Source organism: Psammomys obesus, unplaced genomic scaffold, assembly GCF_907164565.1.
Source record: "Psammomys obesus unplaced genomic scaffold, mPsaObe1.curated_primary_1811, whole genome shotgun sequence".
In the NCBI taxonomy this organism is placed as follows: domain Eukaryota; kingdom Metazoa; phylum Chordata; class Mammalia; order Rodentia; family Muridae; genus Psammomys; species Psammomys obesus.
This window is the reverse complement of record NW_026596120.1, coordinates 15,568,415-15,591,363: the sequence shown is the minus strand read 5'-3', so window position 1 is coordinate 15,591,363 and position 22,949 is coordinate 15,568,415. Positions and strand designations below refer to the sequence as shown.

The 22,949-nt window shown below is 50.1% G+C and overlaps 1 protein-coding gene across 2 annotated transcripts in view; it reads right to left on the bottom strand.

Annotated features, from left to right (window-relative positions):
• Window positions 1-22,949, bottom strand: part of Poc1a (POC1 centriolar protein A) — a 70,080-nt gene that overhangs the window by 36,871 nt on the left and 10,260 nt on the right. For both annotated transcript variants that reach the window (XM_055629466.1, XM_055629467.1), the window contains 3 exons: window positions 17,632-17,765; window positions 8,453-8,521; window positions 5,690-5,782 (listed from right to left, as the gene is read on the bottom strand). In XM_055629466.1, the coding sequence (XP_055485441.1) occupies window positions 5,690-5,782; window positions 8,453-8,521; window positions 17,632-17,765 (296 nt within the window). The remainder of the gene's footprint in view (window positions 1-5,689; window positions 5,783-8,452; window positions 8,522-17,631; window positions 17,766-22,949) is intronic.

Genomic DNA, 22,949 nt, shown 5'->3' with positions numbered 1-22,949 from the left:
CGCGTGTATAAATGTGTGTGAGTTTGTATAGTGAGTGATGTCTGTGTGTGTGTATGTGTGTGTGTACATGCATGCGTGTGTGCGTGTGTGTGTTCATGGATGTAGTTTGTTTCTACCCACTTCAGAGTTTTACTTTCTTATCTGCAAACTCAGAAGCCTTGGGATCTGTCATTAAAAAACACTATATACTGCCGAGCATGGTGGCAGAGAAAGGAGGATCGTGAGTTCAAGGCCAGCCTGGTCTACAAAGTCCAGGACAGCCAAGTCTACACAGAGAAATTCTGTCTTGAAAAACAAAACCAAAAACAAACAAAAACACTCAATACATGCTTGCAAATGTCTAAAATCCTCCCTGGTCCTCACAGGGACCACCTAAGTGAAGAGCCAGCACCAAAAATTATCCCGGTCAGCAATGCACCTGCACCATTGTCCAATGCCCCTCACCCCAGAAGGTTTGAACACTTGATCACTCTGACTGGCTCTCAGAAGAGGAAGAGGAAAAAGGAACATTCTTGAAATAGCTACAGCTTGGTGAACACTTGCCATGTGCCAGGAACAGGGCCAAGGGCTGCTTGGCATGCCACCTGTGAAATCTCATGAAAAGAGGAGGACCCAGCGTTGACAGAGGAGGAACAAAGCCCTTAGAGATCCGGCCAATGACTGGGGTCACAGTCCAAACACGGCAGGGAAAGGATTCAATCACAGCTGGGCAGAAGCCAGAAGCCAAGCACATAACCAAGGGTGAGCTTTTCTCCTTCAAATGCAATCTTGAGAGGTGAGCGAAGAAAAGCCCTCAGCCTTAGAGATCAAGGTTAATGTCTAACCCGGAGCAGCCAACCCTGAGAACCCAGGAAGTGGGTTGGTTTTTCTCTCTGTCAGTTTCGTTGAACTAGCTAGGACTTGGTGTTCTTCCCCTTCCAGCCCACCTAGTACAGCTTCTCAATTGCATAACGGGCCTCTCACTGTGGCCAAAATAAAGGCAGAGCCAAAGAAATGCATCTTTGTTAATTACAAGTAGCTTAAAAGGCTGTGCACGCTGGTGCATGCCTTTAATCCCAGTATGCAGGAAGAGGCAGGCAGATCTCCGAGTTCAAAGTCAGCCTGGTCTACATAGTGAGACCCTGTGCCTTCCCCCACTCCCCCCCCCCCCCAAAAAAAAATAAAGTTTAAAAGCACTTCAGCTGTGGGGGGAAAAATCTGTCATGCAGAAGCCGAGATTTGGGTTGGGCAAGATGTTAACTCCAAAATCATGCAGGGTCTTTCTGCCTAGGGGACAGACCCTCAAGTACAGACAGCAAGAGGAAGGGAAGAATAGAGGGGAGAAGGCCAGGGTTACAGCAAGGGTCAAGGCTAAGCGTTAGACCCCTGGAACACCAATACAAGTACCTGCTCCAGAGAAGCCCCTGGGTACCCACCCATACCCCTCCAGGAGGCACTCATCTGCCCAAAAGTAGCTCTTCCAACCTTCTTCCAGGGCAGAGCATAGAGATTTCTGCCCACTCTCAACCCACAGCATGGCCTGGAATCCTTCATGTACAACCTTCCAAGCAGAGAAAGTGCCCCAGCCACGAGCCCTGAAATCCCTCCTTTGTACAACTCAGCCAAGAACAGAGGGAAAATGGTACCCATTATTCTCATTCTGAATGGCTGGGAAATGGCTTTTGCTTTTCAACATGAAATGTGCCTAAAAATAAGCTGTGAATCTCAACCAGAGGTTGAAAATAGCTCTGCAGCGAACAGAGCTGTGCCTGGAGTGAGTTTAAGGACAGCCTTCATTCCAAGATCTGAAAGCTGAAACGTCACGTTCAGAGAAGGGATCACAGATGGGGGGGCTCAAGGGTGAAGGGACCCCTACAGGCTCACAGTCTTTGCCAGTAGGGGAGCAGCAGGGGGTCCAGGTGAGGTCTACCCCTCTGGCTTCCAATGGCCACACTGGAGGAAGCACATGGTCCAAGTTCCACACCATACTTGGTTGGCCCCACGAACTCCCTGAAAACCCCAAGCACCCAGGAGTGCCTACCTTGTCTCAGCGCCTAAGGTGATTTAGAGACAGAGATGAAGGGGCAAAGGACATCAGAGTGACAGCACAACTGGGTCATGACTGTAGTAGTCAAACCACCCTGGCCGCCAGGAAAGACAAGAAACATCCAATATGAAGAAAAGCAAGTTGCTCAATGTGAAGTCTTTTCTTATTGTTTACCGACAGCTCTAGGAGACCCTGAAATCTGACAGGCCAAACAGCATTCTTACAAAATGGACTACTAGAAACCATCTGCGAGCTCTGATCCACACGTCCTGGTGGGAATCCAGAACTGACACAACTGAGTGGGGTCCTTGCACAGGCTCCTGGAGCAGGCTCCCTCAGTTCCCTCTCCATACTCCTCCCACTGCCTTCTTTCTGAGCTCCTCCTGAAGGAGGTTTTGCAGTGATTCTCAGCGGTCACACCTGACAGTATATGAAGACATCTCTGGTCATGACAACTGGGGAACAGGATGCTTATGGCAGCATCTTTACTGGGTAAAGACTAGGGATGCTAAAGATTTCACAGCACACGGGACAGCAAACTCTCAAAGACTACTTGCCCCAAATGCAAACTGCCGAGGTTGAGCAGCCTAGGGTTACTGGAAGGATGGGATATGGGCAGAAATGAAGCGTGGGAGCTTGTCTGACTCAGTTCACAGGATGGAGCAGTGCTCCTGGGCTCCCCTGAGGGGCAAAGCACTCTGCCAGCTAGGTTATCTGAGAGCCAGAAAAGGCTCTGGAAAGAAGGTTGAGAACACACCAACCATCTCCTCTTCCTGCCTCAGGAGAGAATTTAGCTGGTATAGTTTTGCAGAAATAAGCTGTTTCTAGCCTAGGAGGATAAAAAAAAAAAAAAATGGTGGAGGTGGATGGTGATGGCTTACTAAGACAGACACTGAAATATGGCTAAAATTGTCATTTTTATCATATTAATATATATCATATATATAATATCCATATCCATATATGTCCCCCATAATAAAACCAGGCATAACAATACCCTGGCCTTTGTCTTTTTTTTTCTTTCAGAAAAACCTCTCAGGCAGCATTAGGAGTGTGTGTGTGTGTGTGTGTGTGTGTGTGTGGTGGGGTGTCTAGAAGGCCAAGGCTCTAGATGGGACTTATGACAAAGAGTTGCTATTTCAACCAAGAATGCTCTAAGATTGCTGCGTTACTTCAGGCACACTCATCCTGCCTGCGGGGTACTCTGAACCCACTGAGGAAATGTAGGCTTGGGGAAATGAGGTGCTTTATCCAGGGCTACCCAGGAGGGGTCACAGCCAGCTCCATGACACCAGAACCCATATCCCGTCCCTTGCTTGAGTCCCATGTAGGGCCCTGCATTGGCAGGGGTGTAACAAAAGCCCTGATATGGGCCTCAAAGTAGTTTGGGGACAGCTGACTACCTTGAGTCCTGTTGAGCCCTTTACTGGCTAATGCCCCATCATGTCATGGGTAGCTTTCTCTACCCATGTGATTGCAGCTCTGAAGCTCTGGGGAACAAGGTGATATTCTGAGTGGGGCAGCGTGTCCAAGTTGTTTTCCTAATAACTAAAAAATAAGAAAAAAAAAATACAGGCCGCCTCACTAGCCATCGGAACTGCACTGAAATTTCATCTCAGCCCAGTCAAGAGCTGCAGCCATTAAGAAACAAACAAGACAGGTGTGGTGGTGCACGCCTGTAATCCCAGCACTCAGGGAGGCAGAGACAGGTGAATCTCTGTGAGTTCCAGGCCAGCCTGGTCTACAAGTCGAGTCCATGACAGCCAAGACTACACAGAGAAACCCTGTCTCAAAAAAACAAACAACCCCCCCGCCAAAAAAAAAAGAAAAAGAAAAGGACAGAAACAATTGTTGGCAAGGATGTCAAGAAAATGGAGCACTTACACCCTGTTGGTGGAAATGTAGGAGCCGCTGTGGAAGTTAGAGTGGAGGCTTCTCTAACAACCAAAAGTAGACCTGCCGCTCAGCTACCGGGTATGCTGGTGGGCACTCCCTGGAGGAGCTCTGAGTCAGAGTGCCACAGAGACACTTGCAGCCTCGCTCCCAACCGCTGAGTTACTAAAAGATGAAGTTATGTTGTCTACAGGCAGGCGGATGCCGCCAGAGATGCCAGTAGGCAGGGCATCACTCCAGTCTCAGAAGACAGACACTGAATGCTTGTTTGTGGTTCCTAGATTGTATATAGATTCATAAACCTGTATACAGATATATGACATGAGAGAAGTGACACTGTGTAGGAACAAAGAAGACTACCAGGAGGGGAAGAAAGAGAAAGGGAAGAGCAGGGGGTTGGGAGAAATATGCTCAAGACTTGTATGAAATTCTTTTTAATAATAATAACAATAATGACTTTTCTTCCACCTGATGAATAACCACCATTCGCAAGGGGCAGATAGCTGTACCTTCCTAGGACAGGAAAGAGCTGTCAAGCAGCTCCTGCCACTGGCGGTCCCCAGCACGGTTACTTAGCCTTGCTTGGAGGAGACAGCATGCTTACATCTGAGAGTCTACCTGAGAACTAGAACAAGAACCACACACTCACTCTGCAAGCAATGAACACATGTATAGGTCTTGGCAGTGCTGATTGTGCCATAAGTGCCCAATAGTTAAAGAGTCACAGGAGAGAGGGCAGGATCCACACAGGGTTCCAGCCTTCTGGTTCAAAATGCCTTCTAGGTAGAAAAGGAAACAGCAGAAAGGAGAATGTCAGTGCAACCCAGAGAGCCCCAACTGGCCCATAGCTCAGGGATTGTTAGCAAACCCTGAGGAGAAATAAAGCCTCCAGCCACAGTGGCCAATCCAGGGGGAGATCCTTGGGAGAAAACGGTAGGTGCAATGCGACGAGGCAAGCTTAGTACAGACCGGGGAAACACGTGGTAGGAGAGATTCAGGCCCAGCAAGCCCAGGACAGACTAGGAGGCTTCCTGGTTCTATTCTGAGTTCCAGCCTTGACTTGCTGGGGGTTTGGGCGAGCCGCTTCCTGTTGTTCAGGCCCATTTCCTCCTGCCTGGGGGGCCACGGTGCTCTTTAGGTCCAAGGAAGAGAGATTTTTAAACAGTCTGTGACCATAGAAGCTAAAAATGTTTGAGATCCTACAATCTTGACTTATTTCAACCAAAGTTGAAAATGGGTTTATTTAACGAGCTTTTATCAGTTATCATTTTTCTCCCAAATATTTATTTTTACAAAAATAGTTATTTTTATTCAGGAACACTGAATGCCCTTTTACCAACAAAGGTGCTAAAAATGGTTTGTGGCTGAGAAACTTCCTCTCCATGGTTTAAGGGGGGAAAAAAAAAGAACAACCAAACCAGTGTCTTTCCCAGAGTCTCGTCCCAGCTGAGGCTTTGGGCCCTGAGCCTCTAGGAACGAGTATACTTGGGTCCTGTGATCCAGGAATGACACAGGATGGGTCCTTTGTTTGCCTCTGCCTCACTCTAACAGCAGCATGCGCCATGACAACACTCCCCACCAAAGGGCCAGGGTCCTGGACCCTACCGCTGCTCTGCAGCCTTCATGTCTCATTTGTTCACTCTAGGCTGGAGTCAAGGCAAAATGTTATTTGGTAGACCTTACCAGGGCCCCTCACCTCCAAGCCCAGTGATGGTCGCTGTGACTACCCCAGAGTCACACGGCTCAAGCCTTGACTATTAAGCCACTTACCAGATTCCCAGCAGAGCTGGCCAGGGGTGGAGGCCTCTGTGCTTTCACGTCTCCATAAGCAACAATATCAAAGTTACTCTTCCAAACCATCACCTGCCAAGAGCAACAGGCAGAGAATGAAGGGAGAAAATGGACCCAGAAATTAACCCTAAAGTTCTGAGCCACAGTGGCTCCCATCTGACAGACACCCCAACTCAACTCTGGGACCTGCACCACATCCCTGAGGAAAAGGCTTTGGGGACAGGTCTGGTGCATGTGGCACCAGGACAGGGTACCACCCACCACGTAGCACAGTTAGATCTTAGCACCTGCTTGTCCCTCTACCTGAGAGTCAGAGATTCTAAAGTCAGAATCTCTGCTAAGTTCATTTGTTCCCTGACCTTGTTTATCATCTGTCTCTCCAAAAAGGAAGCTCTTAAGGGCAGTGACTTGTCCATAACATTGTGGGAAGTGGTGAGCACAAATTCCAGACCACACTATGGGACTGGTGTCCTGGCTCCAAGCCCTTACCATGAGGCCTCAGTGAGGGATTCTGCCTATGCCTTGTGCCCTCTTTTGTAAAAGATCCCAGCTCCCACCTCCCAGGACATAGTGTGACACAGTCATTGGCACCAGGGAGTGGAGAGTAATACACTCATTATCCTAAGCCTAATGAGTTCAATAAAAACACACTCTTAGCCAGGTATGGTAGCACACGCATCGGAGGTAAAGGCAAGTGAGTCTCTGAGTTTGAGGCCAGGCTGGTCTACAGCCACCCAGCACCACACCTACCTCAAAACAAATAAGCAAAACTAAACATACATGTAGGCAAGACACCCATTCACATTTTTTAAAAAGTTAAAGATGCAAAAATAAATATCAAAAAATTCCAAGGAAATAAATATCCACACTCAGTGCCTCCCTAAACAGGATAATGACTGAAGGTGCTTCCACAAAGCTTGGAAGCTCTTGCTTCCACCCTGTCAGGAAGCAAGAGCACTCCCTACTGGTGGCTAGAAGCTATAGGAGGCCAGTGTATCTAGGGCTATTTTCAGGGTGGCTAGCTTAGATATCAGAGGAGGAATCATGTACCACAACCAGGAGACAATGGAGGTCATAAAAAACCAAGCCAAACCAAACCAAACCAAACACACTACCATTATATCACCCAAGGTGAAGTCCTGATGTGCCCTAGACAGACCCTACTGGGACACAGTAATATGCGTGGTTCTTAAGGAGGCTCCTCACCACTCCTTGAGCCGTCACACTGTTTAAAGCTCCCAGAGAGATGGGCACATGGGCTAGCTCATTTACCACTTTACAAACAGAATGTTGGCACATATATAAATATCCCACATATAAGGTCTTTGCATAACTGTGGAGACTTAACATTACCAGCAGCTGAGCGGCCAGCGTGAATGCAGAGATAACACCAATGTCACCCCAGAAAAACATGAGCAAATTGTAGAAAGTCTACAGAGTTGACAGCCTCGTTGTCTGAGGATGGCCACAGCAAATGGAAGCTTTTCCCCCAGGTTGCCCCTTGAGCTGTGTGACTTGGTTTTCCCATGGCTGTTTAGCATGTACAGGGACTACACAGTTAACATGAGCCCCTGCCACATAGTTCCCGCTTTCACAGTCATTGGAGGCTCAAGGCTCTCTGGTACCTTCCTCCTCTTTGGCTGCTAGCTACGACCTAGTGCTGGGATGGGAAGATACATGCTGGCTCTTGTCCGGGCTGTGGGCAGAGAACCTTTAGCTAGCCTCGGCACATTTTACTGCAGCGCAGACTCGGGGAAGGTTGTACAGGATTTGTCTAGGCGGAGCAGCCAGAACTGATGGGCTGGCACCGAGAGAGTAAGTGTTCTCAGCGGTCCACCAGGTCACCAGTGTTCACCGCCACCACTCTTCCCTCCACAGTGTTTTGGACAAAAGGAACTGTGCGGATCCTCTGAGGGACTGCTGATGGGTGCATTTCTCAGTGCTCCACACCTTTCCTAGGCCAGGCTTAGAGCTAGACACCAAGGTCAGAGCACTCCCCTCCCCTAGCAGATAAGCCCTTGGCATTTAGCAGTCTGGGCAAAGAGGCACATGGCTGACAGGATGAAGCAAAGGGTGAAGAGGTGGAACAGAACTTCCTTTCTACAGCCAATGATACAGAAAACGCTGACCCTTTAAACATGCAGTGGGCTGGGAAGCAAAAGGCAGCAGAGAATGGAGTAGAAGCCCTCAAGGTAGAAGACTCAGCAGTCAGAGGGCCCCATGCTTGTCCCATCTCTGCTACCCGCTGGGGCTGTTTTCCCATCTATAGGAACAAATTAGGAAGACTCGTCCCACAGGACTCAGGAGAACTAAATCAGCTATGAAATTCTTCCCACACTGATGACATTACCACATCTGCAGTAAATATCCAGTAATTCTTCATTGTTTCTGTAACCAGGGAGAGGAAAAACAAAACAAAACAAAACAAAACAAACAAACAAACAAAAAAACCAAAAACCAAACAAACCCTGAAACTCTTCAACTTTTTCACCATGATAATGAACTCAAAGTCCTTCCAACCCATTCAAGTCTGAGACACTTCCGCAGGCCATCCCTGAAGGAGACTTGCTTGGAGACAGCAAATGCCTTGGACCTGAGCACCCCTACCCCAAGCTCCATCAGTGTCTTCATCCTGGTTGTAATCACTGAAAGCCACCACAACCCATCTCCAGATGGCCTCCAGCCTCCTGTGGGGTTCTGAGAGGGATCACATCTCAGATTCCTTAGGCCACTCTTTCTTACCTGCTCATCAGAGCCTCCAGAAGCAAAATACTCCCCCGTTCTTGAAAAGGCAACAGTGGTAGCAGGACCCTAGCAGAACAAACAGAACAAACACCAAAGGTCAGCTGGACATGGTGGCACACCCATGATCCCAGGACTTGGAGGTGGAAGCAGGAAGATCAGGAATTCCAGGCCAGTCTGGTGTATATAAGAGCCTATCTCAACACACACCCTATAATCCCCTCCCAAAAGGTCAGTCTAAATGCATAGCTCCTGAAGGACAGCAGCAGTAAGACACAGGTGTGAGCACTTGTTTAGCCAATCCTCCTTGGCCTTTGTCCAGGAAGCCTGCATGCAGACGGGTACAAGAACCACTGCTGGGCCTCATCTTCCAAACATCTCAGCAGAGGCCAGGCTGTGGGATCAAGGGTGAGCAGAGAGGAGGGGGTAGGATAGTCACATCAGCAGTCTGGCCAGGCTGGCACCATATCCATGGCTATCCTGTGAGAAGCAGGAAGTCTAAGATCAGCACTCAGCTCTCTGATGCAGGCCCAATACTGCCTTCTGCAGTCCAGAGAAGTGGGAGCCCCAAAGAGAAGCCAATGGCTCGAATGAAAAAGGTGAAGTCAGGGACATGAGCACAGGAAGGAACCTGGGTAGGGAGGGAATCACTGCAGGTGCCTGGGGAGTGGACCAAACTGACACCGATGTCCCAGCAACGTGCATGCCTTAAGTTTGGACCTAGCAGGGTAATGTGTTCCTTTAGCTTCCTAGGTACAAAAGGTCAGAGTTGCCATCAGAAGGGGACTGTCAAGTGTTTGCTATGCAGCGTTCTCCAACAAGCACACCACAGTTGAGAGATCATGATCTCCCAATAGATAAAGAACAGTCCTCCCCATATGCTTGGAATCCATTCCAAAAGATACATATTATCTTCCTTCCTTTCAGCTGAATGTTTACCATAACCAGTACCTGGCATTCTGCAGGCAAAACCAGGCCAAAGGTCCTCTCTTACGTCCATCACAAAGGTCACCTTAGTTCCTCTGGACCATCAGAGTGTAACAAGAATGGCCCACAGGAGTTCTTCAGCAACAGAGCCTGGGCTGGCGACAAGGGGAACCCAGGGAAACACCCTGCACTCGGTGCTAGAAAGGACCAGCCTGGCTTAGGCTGGAAAGGGACCTCACAGCCATGAGCAGCTTCTCCTCCCCCAGGAGACAGGCAGGGCAAGCAGTGCTTCCCAGGCTCGGGCACATGTGTTGGGAGGGTGCATGCCTGCTCATGCTTCCAGAATCCACTTCTAGTTCTTCCTCTCAGAGGTGCTTGGGATGAAGTGAGAGACACAAAGAGCCCCGCATCAGCTGGCGCTGGCTGAGAGCCCTGCACCTGTATTAACTCATATAATCCCCAGAGGACAGTGTGTGCCTCAACCACTCCAGGCTGGTGGAAACAAAGCCCAGGAGGACACAATACTAAGCCTGTGTCTGCCTGTCACCTCCCTTCTCTGCACAAGTGGAGACACAGACTCAGGCATACCCTACCCCCAGCAGCCCTGGGAATTCTAAGATACCATTAACCAAGATAAAGTGGACCCACTTTTGCTGATAGGGAACAACACCCATGCACATCCATGAACAGTGAGTGTCAAATACCAGGTGCAAGGCATCCTGGACCATGTGACTCCATTTTGAGTAACACTGGCTGCATGTGCAGAGACAGGAAGTAGGGAATGTCCCTTCCAGTGGAGAGCTGGCAAAGGGTTACAAGGCTCATGGAGGGTGGCGATACACTTTCGAAGACCCCACCTGATTCTTGACAATCTTGACCATTTTCATACGTGAAAGTTTTTAATGGATGTAAGGCAATAATGCTGGAGAAAAAAAAAAAAAAAGACAACAAAATGCTTTTCATTTTGAAGGAAAAACACAGGGGAAAAAAAAAGGGAAGGAAACCAGTACACAAAGTTTCAAAAGCAGACAGGCCCTTTTCCCACCGAGAGCTCATGGGAAGAGCTCCAGAATGGGCCAGCAGTGAAGGCAGCAAACACACACTGGTGGCTCACTCCCCTTCCTGTCATCACTCAGCCACCAGATGCCAAGCTGGGAACAAGATGTCAGCACTGACAGCAGCAGACTGACGAAGAGATGCATGCGGCTTACAGGGGGATCAGGGCCAGAGGGCAGGTGCTGAAGCTATGGGGCTTTCCCCAGAGACTAGTCTCTCAGGACACTCAGGGCTGAGCAAGCAGCCTGGAGACTCTGTGGGGCCTACACTCCTCCCAGGAAGAGCCTGTCTACCAAGAGGACTGCAAAGCACCTGCAACCAGGACCCTCTGCATTCCTAGAAAGAAGAACGCTCAGCGGAGGCTTTTGCTAGGGTGCCCAGAGCCCAAGCAAACAGCCTGGGCAAACAGCCTGTACTCCCATCAGATCACAGCACCGTGCCATTATAGCCACCTCAGTTTATAACAGTACAGGCCATGATGTTTGCCTGATGACAAAATCACATGATATGTTTCTTAGGCCGACTATGCAGACCAGGCTCTCCCATGCTGATGCGCTCTGGGTCTGGGCTCTCAGGCCTGACAAGCCAGCCTCTGCTAATGTTACCAGGCCCTCTCCTTCCTTCACCAAAGTTCTAGCCTACTCGACTGTTCATTGCTCCTCAGAGGCTGAACCAAAAAAGGTCTCTTTCTCAGTGTTCCCCCTGGAGCCTCCAACATTGAGCTCATCAGTCATTTTCATTCTTCCTTCATTTTAAATAAATTTAAGGCTACATATTTGTCTGTGACACCACCTTAGCCAGATCCCGGAAGTTTCCGGTCTGCAACGCTTTCACTGTCATTCCCTTCTGAATTGTCGGTTTGGACTCAACTTCTTCAGGCTATCGGTTATTTAGAGGTGAATGAATCTGAGGTTTCCAAGTCAAAGGAACTTGGGGAGTTCCTTTCTGTCGGTGTCAGAGATCAAATGCCATATGCTCTAGCTTCATGGAGGCCCATTCCTTTCATTTGATTAACCACGCCTGGTGCACTGGAGCCCAGCTCCAGGCAGGGGTGTTGCTCAGTTCTTCCCTCCCAAGGGCATAGAACTCAGTTAAGCAGGCTTGGCAGCAAGGGCTTTTACCCATAAGCCATCTGGCCAGTTCCTTGTCCATTTCCTTTAAACAGTAAGCATCAGTGAAATAAGAAAAAGGACGGAAGGAAGGAGGGAAGACATGCAGGCAGGTAAAACAGGGAAGTCCATGGCGGTTAACTTGGATCGCACACTCTGCTACCCTTAAGCAGTCTGTCCAGACCTCGGCACTCTCCTCTCGCTTGCCAGACTCTGCGGCACCTGAATTCTGACCATGGTGCCTAACACCTGTGCTGGTCGAAGTCTATCCAGATACCCTGATACACCACGTACCCGTGAAAACAGGGCTGTTACATCACATGCTCCCCGAGTAGGAGAAAGGGCAGAGTGGCCATCAGAGAGGTGGTGGCTGTGGAGGCCAAGAGACTTCTGGTGTGGATGCTCTGGCTTCTGGCTCTGTGTGCTGAAATTCAGCCCAGCCCACCAGGCGTCTGAACATCCAAGTGGTGACCCACAGGGACACTGTAACTGTGTAGGAGGCGCTGCCCAGGGACAGAAAGGCTCTCTTTCAACCCTAACCCAGAAGACATGCTCCCAACTCTCAACTCTGGGTTGCTAGAAGGTGACAGACGGCCAGAATGACTCTGGGTTTCTTAGTGGAGCAGACGCTACTACTTTTCATCTTCATGGCCCCTTACAATTCCCAGGAGTCCAACCAATCCCAGGTAAGACCCTGCTGACTATCAAAATACTCCTCCAAAACAAAGTGACTAGACAAGGGCTGAGTGCACTCAAAACACAGGGAGAAGAGATACATTCTAGAAACTCATTTCCACTGCTGAAGCCCCAGGGGCAACCAGCACACCCAAACTTCCGCTCCTTCACTTCCCCAGTCTCAGCCTAGGGTTTGGGATGGCCCAAGTGTCTAGAACACATTAGTGGGTCCCCCAGGAACCAAGATCCTGCCTCTAAATGCAGCTAGCAGCCTCTGTCCGTGTCTAGGCCTGTGGCAAGTATTCCCACCCACATTAGGGCAGATGCCTGCGCTGGCAGGATGGTGTGCAGCTCAGCCACTCCACAGGGACACTGCAGTAACACACATACCGACTGCACTGCCACTAATACCAGATTTAACTCTCTGCCCACAGCCCACCCACCATCCTCTCCCAAATAGCTCTAGGGGACTTAAACCAAATGAGCATGGCTTGACTATGTTTCAGAAAATACAGAAAAATAAATCTGTGTTTCTAACACTTGCCTCTATACTTGCCACACGGATCTGTGAGGGCCCAACTCAGGGCACAGGCTTCGAATGACAGCTGCAGTTGGTGGGAAAGCCCTTCCCTCTCCTGCCGGTGTTCCCTGATGTAAAATGAGGGGGCGCACGCCAGCTCCTTTACAGCTCTCACTTCCTTAAGTCTGTATTACTTGGAGCGACAAGCTGGGACTCTTTCCTTCCTGCTTAACTGCCACCATAGTGGCAGACCCCACCCCCACCCCCAAGCCTCAGACTCAGGGCAGGGTCCTCTCAGGAGATGACCTGATCCACTGACCAAAAGAGTGGCAGTGTCCACTCAGGGCTGCATGTAGAGGCTTAGAGACAGCCCACTGCCTCCCACCATTGCTGAGCCTCCCAGCTGAGACACAGTGATGAAGGGCCAGGGCCCATGCAAGTCCAAGCCAGCAAAGAACTCACGCACTCAGCCTGTCAGCCATGTCACTCAGCAATGTAGCTACAGAAGGGCAGAAGAGCTGGCCACACATGACCCTGGGGCAGGCAAGCAACATGAACTCTAGGGTGGACCTATGTGAACCTGAGTTCCAAGGCCAGGCCCACATGAGAACACCAGAAATCTTTATGCCTACAATAAACTCACCAACTTCTATCCCTCCGATGGTTTGAAGGTTTTTGTTCCTTCTAAAAATTCATGTTAAAGTTTAGTCCCAAAGCAGCAGTATTCCAAAGTATGGTCTTTAGGAGGAAATTGAGTTACCAGGCTCTGCCTTATGAATGGATAAGTGCTCTTATGGAAGGACTTGAACACAGAATGGCTTCTGCCCGCCTGTTATCTGCTAAGTTTGAGGTGGATCACAAGACAGGATTCTTCCTCAGAAGGAGGCAGCATGGAGGTGCCATCTTGAAAGCAGAGAGCAGCAACAACCCTCACGAAAGGCAGCATATGGATTTTGGACCGCCCAGTCTCCAGAGCACAAGGAAACAACTTCTGATCTTCAGTTCCCCAACTTGGGACATTTCTTTTATTATAAGCTGTTGTTTTGAGGCAACAGCTCACTATGTAGCCCAGGTTGTCCTTGAATTTGTAAACTTTTCACCTTAGTCTCCTAAATGCTGGGATTGCTACTGTGTGCTACCATGCCTGTATTCTAAAGCATTTTGTTATAGCAAACAAAAAGTGGAGCTAAGCAACCCAGCTTAGCCCACGGAGTGGGCTACACTACATACTGAAAGCCCCATAACCCACAGGTAAGCCTTTAGCTCAACAAAGTAAGCCACTCACCCAAAACTAAGTTCTTTAGCCCACAGTATGAGCCCCTCACTCCATAGAGACTCTAGCCTCACAATGGGGGTCCTTCGCCCTATATCAAACCTCTTGCTGCACAATAACTCCCTTCAAGTGGGCCACTGGGAAATCTGGCCCATCGTTCACCAGAGAATGGTTAAACTGCCACATGGTCAGACTCCATGGCTGTTACCTGCCTTCCACATCCGATTGGGACACAGGTCCAATCCAAGAAATCCAAGGTAATCTTGAGTTCATCCTGGTACTTGTCAAGTTACTTCATGCTAAGGCCTTCGTGCCCAATGAAACAATGGAAAGATGAATCAAGGCAGCTGTGACCTCAACACAGATAAGAAACTCTCCCAAAGCACTGTAGCCCTGACCCTTCTGCCTCCTATGTGGAACCCTCCCCTACAGTCTCCCCCAAAGGGCTCCCTTAGGCCTTGACAGGACAGGAAGGCACAGCTCTCCAGCATGCACACCCCCTCCCTCCTGGTATGACTATGAGGCTGACCTCCCCAAAGCTCTACCCGCAGACCATGCCGGTCCTCGTCCCACACGTATGGAAATGGAAGCGTAAGGAAGTTGCGGTGCCATTTGCCAAAATGCTTAGTGGACTTCCTTGTGGCAGCTTTCTAGGGACCTGGGGATTGGCAGTGGTTGGATTTCTAAACTTGAAGCTACTTTCATGGGGTCTCCCTCCTACTAGGCCGGAACAGTGTCACACAGTAATAAAGTAGGAATATGGCAGCCATGAGGCTCGCTGGCATCTTATCCAGACCAGTGATGCAGAACCAAGGGTAAAACTGCAACGCAAATGTTGCCATGTGTGACAGGCAAGTGGGCGCAGCAGAAACTGTGATATGGGTGTTTGTTTCAGCTCTGCTGTCCTGAGCAGTCCATAAGGCTCTCGGTGTCACCTGTTCTCTAGTGTCTTCAAATCTGCCACACTGCTTATCTACAGGACAGAACCACTTGCAAGCCCTAGAGCTGCTAAGCCACACAAAGCTGGGAGGGGCTGTTAACAGCTGTTCTTCATCCCTCCTGGGACAGCATATGAAAGCTCAAGTCACCAGAGTCCACCTGCACTTCTTCCAGAAGATCAAGGCAGGAAATGAGGGACTGGGACCCAATGGTCGACAGACCTCTTGCAATGTGGCTCCCAGCTAGACCCTCTAGAGGACTCAGCCAGAGAACAGAACAGAGAACTTCTTCCTGGAGCTGAACCAAACCTGCTTGGTAGCAGCTGACAAACTTACAGACAGCACAGCACAGCACAGCACAGCACAGCCGCCAGGGATGGAGCGGATCAGACTCCACTCTTGGTCTCAGTTCTCCATGAGCACAAAGAGTTCTGTCCAGCTGGTAGGATTTGCTTTAACCATCTACCAGATAATCCAGGCTGTTCACATGTAACATTCTCCCTTTTGGGAAGCTGAACCTCCAAACAGGGCGGAGCTAAGAGGATGAGCTACACTGGGCTGGGGTAAATAAGGCTCAAGCACCCCTTGTTAGATCTCAAACCCTAACAAATGGCCCAGGTGCCTATTTAAAATATCAAAGTGGACCTAGCCTCCGGGTTCTCCCAGCATCCCTCAGTCCCTACCTGTTACAGGGTATGGCTGGCATACCCTAAACTTTCCAGCACAAAGGCTGGCTGCCCTTCCCTATATAATCCAGCCATTTTGGTTACCTGGCCCTTGTTATCTACCCATTACTCTCCTTGCTCTCACCTCACCTCCCTTCACATGGCCTGGCTCAGGGTCATGTTCACTCTGGACTCTCCCAGATCTTCCTATCTCTGGCTATGCTCTCTTTTGTCTACAATAAACCTTCTCCTCCACCATACCTAGAAGCAATCATATTCTTTCTTTTTTTATTTCTTTTCTTGTTCAGCTCTGACCTGCACATTCACTCCCTTGCCTCAGCCCTGATACTCAACTTCTCAAATCAGAAGCCACTGCTACAATGTTAGTAAGCACTAAGAGAAAGCTCAAAGCAGCCGCCCCACACTGCAAAGGACAAGGAAACTAGGTATGGAGAACAGCACTGAGTGGCCACAACCAGCTGTGAGGGCACAGGTCTCAGGAAGGACCTTGAAGAGGAAGGACACAGACCAAGAATGAGTGTCTCTAGAAAGAGCAAGGATTACAGGAAACATGAGCCTGGAGCAGAGCCAGCAAAGCGTGGCTTCCTGATTGGCCTGCAGAGCTCTGAGGAAGCCAAGCCTAGGTAGACTCTGGGCCTGCAGAACCCCCCAAAAGGGCTGGGCACCATAGACCTCAAGAAGAGCAACTTGTAAAACGTAGGGTAACAATCCCGTTTTTTTTATTGGATAGGGAGCTTAGAAGACGAATAGAGAAAAATATTTGGACCATATATTCTGACTATCACCTTCAGCTAAGCAACCCCGTGGGAGGCAGGCAGAGCCCACCCACTTTTACCCAACCGTCTGAGCACTTTGGAAGACCCATCCTGCCCTTCCTAGTCTCCTCTGCCTTAAGTGCAGTACACCACAGCCCAGGCTGTGAGCACTGAAGAGTAGGACCACAACCTTCATTTTTGTCTGCATCCTTTGTGACCCAGAGAGCAGGGAGCAGGTAACAGACAGATGTGGGGAGAACAATGTCAACAGGTTTGCCTTTATGTGCCGGATAATGCACCAGGACACTAAGAATTGCAATTCACACTGAAGTGTCCCTGGGCTGAGAGAAACGTCCACTGTTTAAAGAACTCTCACAAAAAGAGGGAAAGTCTAGACCATCATTTGGTAGGCACCTGCTTACGTGTTATTTCTTCTTCTAGCTCACAGGTGGAGAAAAGGACACACTTAAAATCTCTGGACCCCACACTTTACCCCACTTGCACATGGTGGCTATGTTCCAACAGACAGCTCTTTGGTCGCTGATCTGCTTAGCAGATCATATTAGTACATCTGCTAAGCTACATCATAACTACACGTCTACACAGCTACACATCACAACTCTCTGGTCAGGGGTGGGGGGTGCGTGAGAGGCCTGGTTCTAGATGCTGCTGAGAGCTACATGCAACCCAGCTTCTATAGATGACCCACAGGAGCCCTGTACTAGCCACCACCCACCAGAGAGGACCGACAGCTGACACTCTTTGAAGCCACTCAGAAGAAAGCTTCTGCTCCCTTGATTCAATGCCAAAAATTCTTAAACAAACATCCAGATTCCCTCTCTTGCCCCAACCTCTGAAAAACATGTCTCTGTCTCTGAGGTCATGGGAATCAGTGCACCCCCACACTTTAATAGTGATTAGGGTTCCAGGGTGCTACTCAACCACCAGACCAGAGAGTCCCTTCAGGGGACTGATTCCACTCAGCCCACACCTTTCCCCAGTCTTAGTTCCCTACTTCCTTCTCAGGCACACCAAGCTCAACCCCAGCAATCACCGAGGTTACAAAAGGACCTCTACCAGCTCCTGCAGGTGCCAGGCCTGTGTCTGCGTCTCACTGCATGCACTGTCTAGGCTGAAAGGGAACCATGGAAGGCCCCTCCAGTGCACGCCCCCCAGGTGATAAAGCCCTGCACCTGTATCAAGCTGTACTTCTGTCTCCCACCACGCCAATGCCCTTCACCTGGTGCCCATGGAGTGTGTAGAGAAGCCGGCCCTCCATCAGGTCCAGGATCTTCAGGGTTGAGTCGCTGGAGGCTGTGATGAGGTAGTTTCCCGATGGGTGGAAGGAGAGGGCATTCACAGCTGCACTGTGTACTGGAGAAAGGACAGCAATCAGGCGCTGGCTGGGAGGCCCACAGAACACAGCTGAAGCCTGAGACAGGTGATGGGAGTCAACAGTGCTTTCAGCATCGTCCTCAGGGACCAGGCTAGGACAGCCATTGCTTGGCAAGATAGGGAACCCCACATAGATTTCCCAGGAGAGAGGCACAGTCTACAGGCAGGGACCAACGACAGGCACTGGGAAGCACAGGAAGAAACAAACACAGCAAGAGAGAGGACCAAATGATCCTTCACTCTTCCCCACGACACTCATCAGTGAAGCTATAAAAGAACAGGACACACAATATAGTGATGAATTGTTCCTGCAGGGAAACCCTCAAAATACTAACACAGTGTGCTCATACAGGAGAGGACTGTGTTGAGAACAGGAAGCAGAACACGCAGAGATTTTCAGGAGCTTGAGGGGCGTGGCCTCCTAGCCTAGTCTCCGCACCGGCTGCCTTTTGATTCTGAACAATCACCCTGACTGAACTGGGAGTTTCTCCATCTGTCCCACAGCACTGGTGGGGCTGGCATACGAATGCTACCAGCTAATCTCAAACTGAACCCTCAGACCCTAGTGCCAGCATAGACATCCCTCTCCTCTGGTCCCTGTGCTTTCTACTCTATCCATTTAGCAGCTCCCCATCCATGACTCCTTTCCCACCATCCCTACCCCAGCCTACCATCTATTCTGGTATCCCTCACTCTTTAAGTATCCATCGCCCCAATGTTGGTGGCTAACCCACCTGTGAAGCCTTTTCACCCCTGTTCCCAATGGGCCTAGAAGTCCCTTGCCCTGTCTCTGTTATTAGAGCTCTTCACGTCAGCTCCCCTGGGAAGCTTTCTGGGGAGATGAATTTTAAGATAAACTCCTTGCTGGGCCCCCTCCATTTGTTCTTCCAAAGCACCACAAGCCTCACACCAGTTCACTCTCCACTCCCATCTGGTGTCTCATGACTTCACAACCTTCATCATACAAAGGCCAAGTGGAGTTCTCACTCCTGCCTTGGGGTTTGGCACCAAGTGGAACTCAGAAAATGGAGAGGAAGCGGTTACTTGTGATGGTTGCTCAGAAGCCCCTGAGAGCTACACAGCCCTTCCTTGAGGTAGAAGGGCAAGTTGAGTATGGAGCTAGTAGAGACTGGCAGACCCAGGTGGTCCACGTAAAGGAACAACATCATAGCCAACACATGGACCTGCTCATGGCAGCTGCTGCAAAGGCAAGTTCCAGGGGCTTCCAATTCACTACCAATGACCTAGTGAAGAAACCAGTGGAGCTGAGCTAATCACGACCCCAACAAGCTACCATCACCATAAAGAGGCAAGTTCAAAACCCAGGCTCTCACCTGCATCTGCGAGGATGCAGGCGCCTCTGCGAGGCCCACAGCAGAGCCCACGAGGGTTACAAGGAGCCTTTTAGATGCAAACCACACTAGTGTACTGCTGTGTCAGGGAGTGTGCAGACATGTTCTCAAGAACACTTAGGGGAGACAGCCAAGGCTTTATGTAACCTGGTATTTATATCTGAACAACACGTTCCAATGACACAGCACCAGGAGGCAGCCTGGAGAGCTGAAGGTTTCTGCAAGCCCACTCCTGGAGACTGAATGGAGACCCCTTAGCCAGCCCTGGAGTAAAGGCCCCCCTGCCCCACCTAGGACAAAACAGCAGAGGTACAGCCAGGGGCAGAAAGGTGGAGCACGGTGAGACACGCGCAGGGAGCTTTGAGCTTCCCCAGAACCACCAGGACAGCAGTCTGTGTGGACACAACACTATGGTGTGGCCCCCACCCCCAGGCCTACCTGAGAGAAAACTGTCCTCAGAGGAAGCGCAACAGAAGGCCCACTCTGTTACAAATGCCAGGGTCCCCAACTCCTACAGCCACCCACTCCCAAGGAGGGCTGAGGCTGACATGTCGAGCTTCCGGGGACAGCCCAGACACAGAACCCGACCCCGCTATTCCCCACTTGCTCTCCTACCCTGCCACAGTCTCCTTCACTCTGCTTCTGCTGAGATGGTGAGACGGAACCAATCTAGTCAAGTCTCATCTGAGAGCCCTCCCTGCATCAAATTCCCACCCAAGACTCAACTGCCCCACAAGGGGGGCACCCCCCCTCACAATGCCTGGAGCAGTGACTGCCTAGAACAATCTACTTTTTATGAAGTCCTGAGCTATCCAAGTCACCTTGGCTTCAGGGCGGATATCAGGGACAACACAGACTATCATCTGATAGCTGTGAGCTCCTGGTTGTGGTTGAGAGTGAGAACTGTAAGTCAGTGTCAGAGATGCATGGCAGCAGGCTTCTACAGGTCACCGGGAGCCAGTGGGGTCCTGCAGACACTGTCCCTAAACGCCAGAAAATGGCTTTAGTTTGTGGGCAGCAGATAACCTGAAGAGAGACTTAACTACATACAATCCCTTCCACCTACATTATTTTGTGTACAAGAAAAAGCCTTTGGCAAACGGGCCTGATGGGATCCAGGGAGGCCAAGGGGCCCAGGGAATGCCTGGGTGCTGAGTAGGATAGAACTCTCTGAGGTAGATGGTGATGGAGCTGAGCTCCATTTCCACATCCTGTCACAAAGGGGTCTGCTCACTTCCAAGTGTCCAGCATGGCTCCTCGTGATGCTAACTCATACTGCCAGTGACTCAGTGGCCTCTGGGTTCCCAAAGGGTGTGGAATATACCTGAATATATCCTAATACTAGCAGCAAGGACATCCTAAGTACTCCTCTTTGCAAACTTCACATAAATGGGCACTTTGGGGTGGTAGGAAACAGTGAGGTGTGTTGGCCAGCACTGCTCCTGATCAATACAGTCAGTCTCAAAACACCAAGTAGAACCAGAGAAAAAAGTGCTTGCCAAAATTGACAACCCAAGTTTAATCTCTGGGTCCCACGTGACAGAAATAACCAACTCCCAAAAGTTGTCTTATGACCTCCACAAGTGTGCCACGGCACAGTCACATATACAGACACACTCTCAGTTAGTTAGTTAGTTAGTTAATTAATTTGAACAATTTAAAACACCAAGTAAAGGACACAGTATCCTGCTAGCTGCAAAGCCATTTAAAGGCCCTTCATGATGAAGAGACAGCTTAGCAGTTAATGTGTACTGCAGTCTGGGTGTGGTGGCGCACACCTTTAATCTCAGTCCCTGGGAGGCAGAGGCAAGTAGATCCCTGAGTTCCGAGGCCTGCCTGGTCTACGAAGTGAGTCCTAGACAGACAGAGAAACCCTCTCTCAAAAACAAACAAACAAACAAACAAACAAAACAGAAACAGAATGCATATGGCTCTTGTAGAGGATGTGAGTTTAGTTCCTAGTGTCGGGATCCAACACCCTAGCCTGCCTCTGCAGGCACCAGTGCATACATACTATTTTTTTTTTTTTTTAAATCACAAAAGAAACAAAGCAAAAAAGCCTTTATAAGCAGACTAGGGGCGTGGCTTGGTGACAGCATGCTTGAAGTCCTAGGTTCAATCCCTAACATCACATTAAAAACAAAAACCCAAGCGCTGGAGGGGTGGCTCAATGGTTACAGTCAATAGCTATTCTTCTGAAGAATACTGGTCCGAGTCCTGCTTTGCACCCTCATAGCTGCTCATCACAATCTTAAGGGGCCCAGTGCCCTCTTCTGGCCTCTTTGGTCTTTGCACACACTTGGCACACAGACATACATACAGGCAAAACACCCAGACTTACATAATTAGGTAAAAGGAAACAATTATCTCTTGGGTAGGTTGGGGCTGCACAGATGTTCTCAGGAACCAGTGAGCAGTGAACTGAGGACTAAGAATTCCAACTCAGACTTCTGAAAATGACTAGGCCAAGCCTGCTGACAGCCAGTCAAGAAAACCCATCTCTCCCAGGAACCTTGTAAATAAAACACCAGAGTGTGTGGGCCCCAGCGTGGGAATAGTGGGCAGATTCCCAGACCCTTCCTACTGAAGAGCTAGATTTGGTTTCGAGCTGCGTGACTGGAGGCAAGCCTCACACTCCTCACACTGTGGGTGAGGCGGGTGTGTGTGTGTGTGTGTGTGTGTGTGTGTGTGTGTGTGGCCATCCTTTCTGGTCACCCAGGCCTGTGCCTGGATCACGGACCTGCACATGCCTGTAAACCACTAAGCACATCCCCAGGTTTGGGGTCGGTGGGGGCTGCTGCTCAGACGCTTGAACAGTCTTAATGTGGGCTCTGAGCATATGGCGCTTAACCCACCTCCATGGGAACTGGCACTCCCGGGGCTCCACCAGCCCTGCGGCTTCTCACTGAATTAGGAAACCAGAGCTGTCCCTTGCAGTGATAGGCAAGAACTAAGAAACTCCTCGCCTGCGAGGACAGCCAGCCTTAGACAACAGCGCTGGTGACATGCTGCAGCTCAAAGCTGGAGCAAGCCTTACTCCAGCCACCCAGCCAAGAGCAAGGAGCCAGCTGGACGCACACTGTAGTAGCACTAACCACATTCTTCTAGAGGAGCCCATCAGCCTCTCAAATCAGAGAGCTACTCAGAAGTGTCTGGCAACCACCCAGCATCACCAGGGGACACTTGGAATCTCTGGCCTTAAAACCTTTCACCTGGGTTTCTTAGGAATCCAGACTAGGAGAGAATTGGAGGCTTGCTACCGCAGTGCTGAGAGTCTCCAAACAGAACCATGTGTGCATGGAAGAGGCTGAGCCTCCCAGGCGGAGCCTCAGAGAGCCATGGGGCTCTCTGGGAAGGCTCTCGACTCGAGCAGACCTCTCCAGAGCCCAGTATTGGAAAGCAGAGCGAGAAGTGCTCCTCCCTGCCCACAGGGTGGCCCCAAATGCTAAGGGGTGAGTTTGCTCTCGTGTGAACTCCTACCAGGTGCCACAGCCTTGTGCAGGGAGCTCGGGAGGGAGTGGCTGTGCTTACAGGCTGTACAAAGTCCCCACAGGACTCTGACACACACCAGGACAGCTGAGAAATATGACCCTGCAGCCTTGCTGAGGAGTTCCATCCCAAGAGGCAAGGATACAGCAAACACCCACTGAGCACTTTCGGAGGAACCTGTGGATTGCAAGCACTCTCTCCACTTGGCCTTGGTGCTCACCCCAGTCCACACACCTCCTGGCCCTGCTAGCCCCGAGCTGTCCTTCTGCCCATGACCAAGCCACTCCCTGGAAAACACACAGGCCCCTCCTCTGCATCCTCT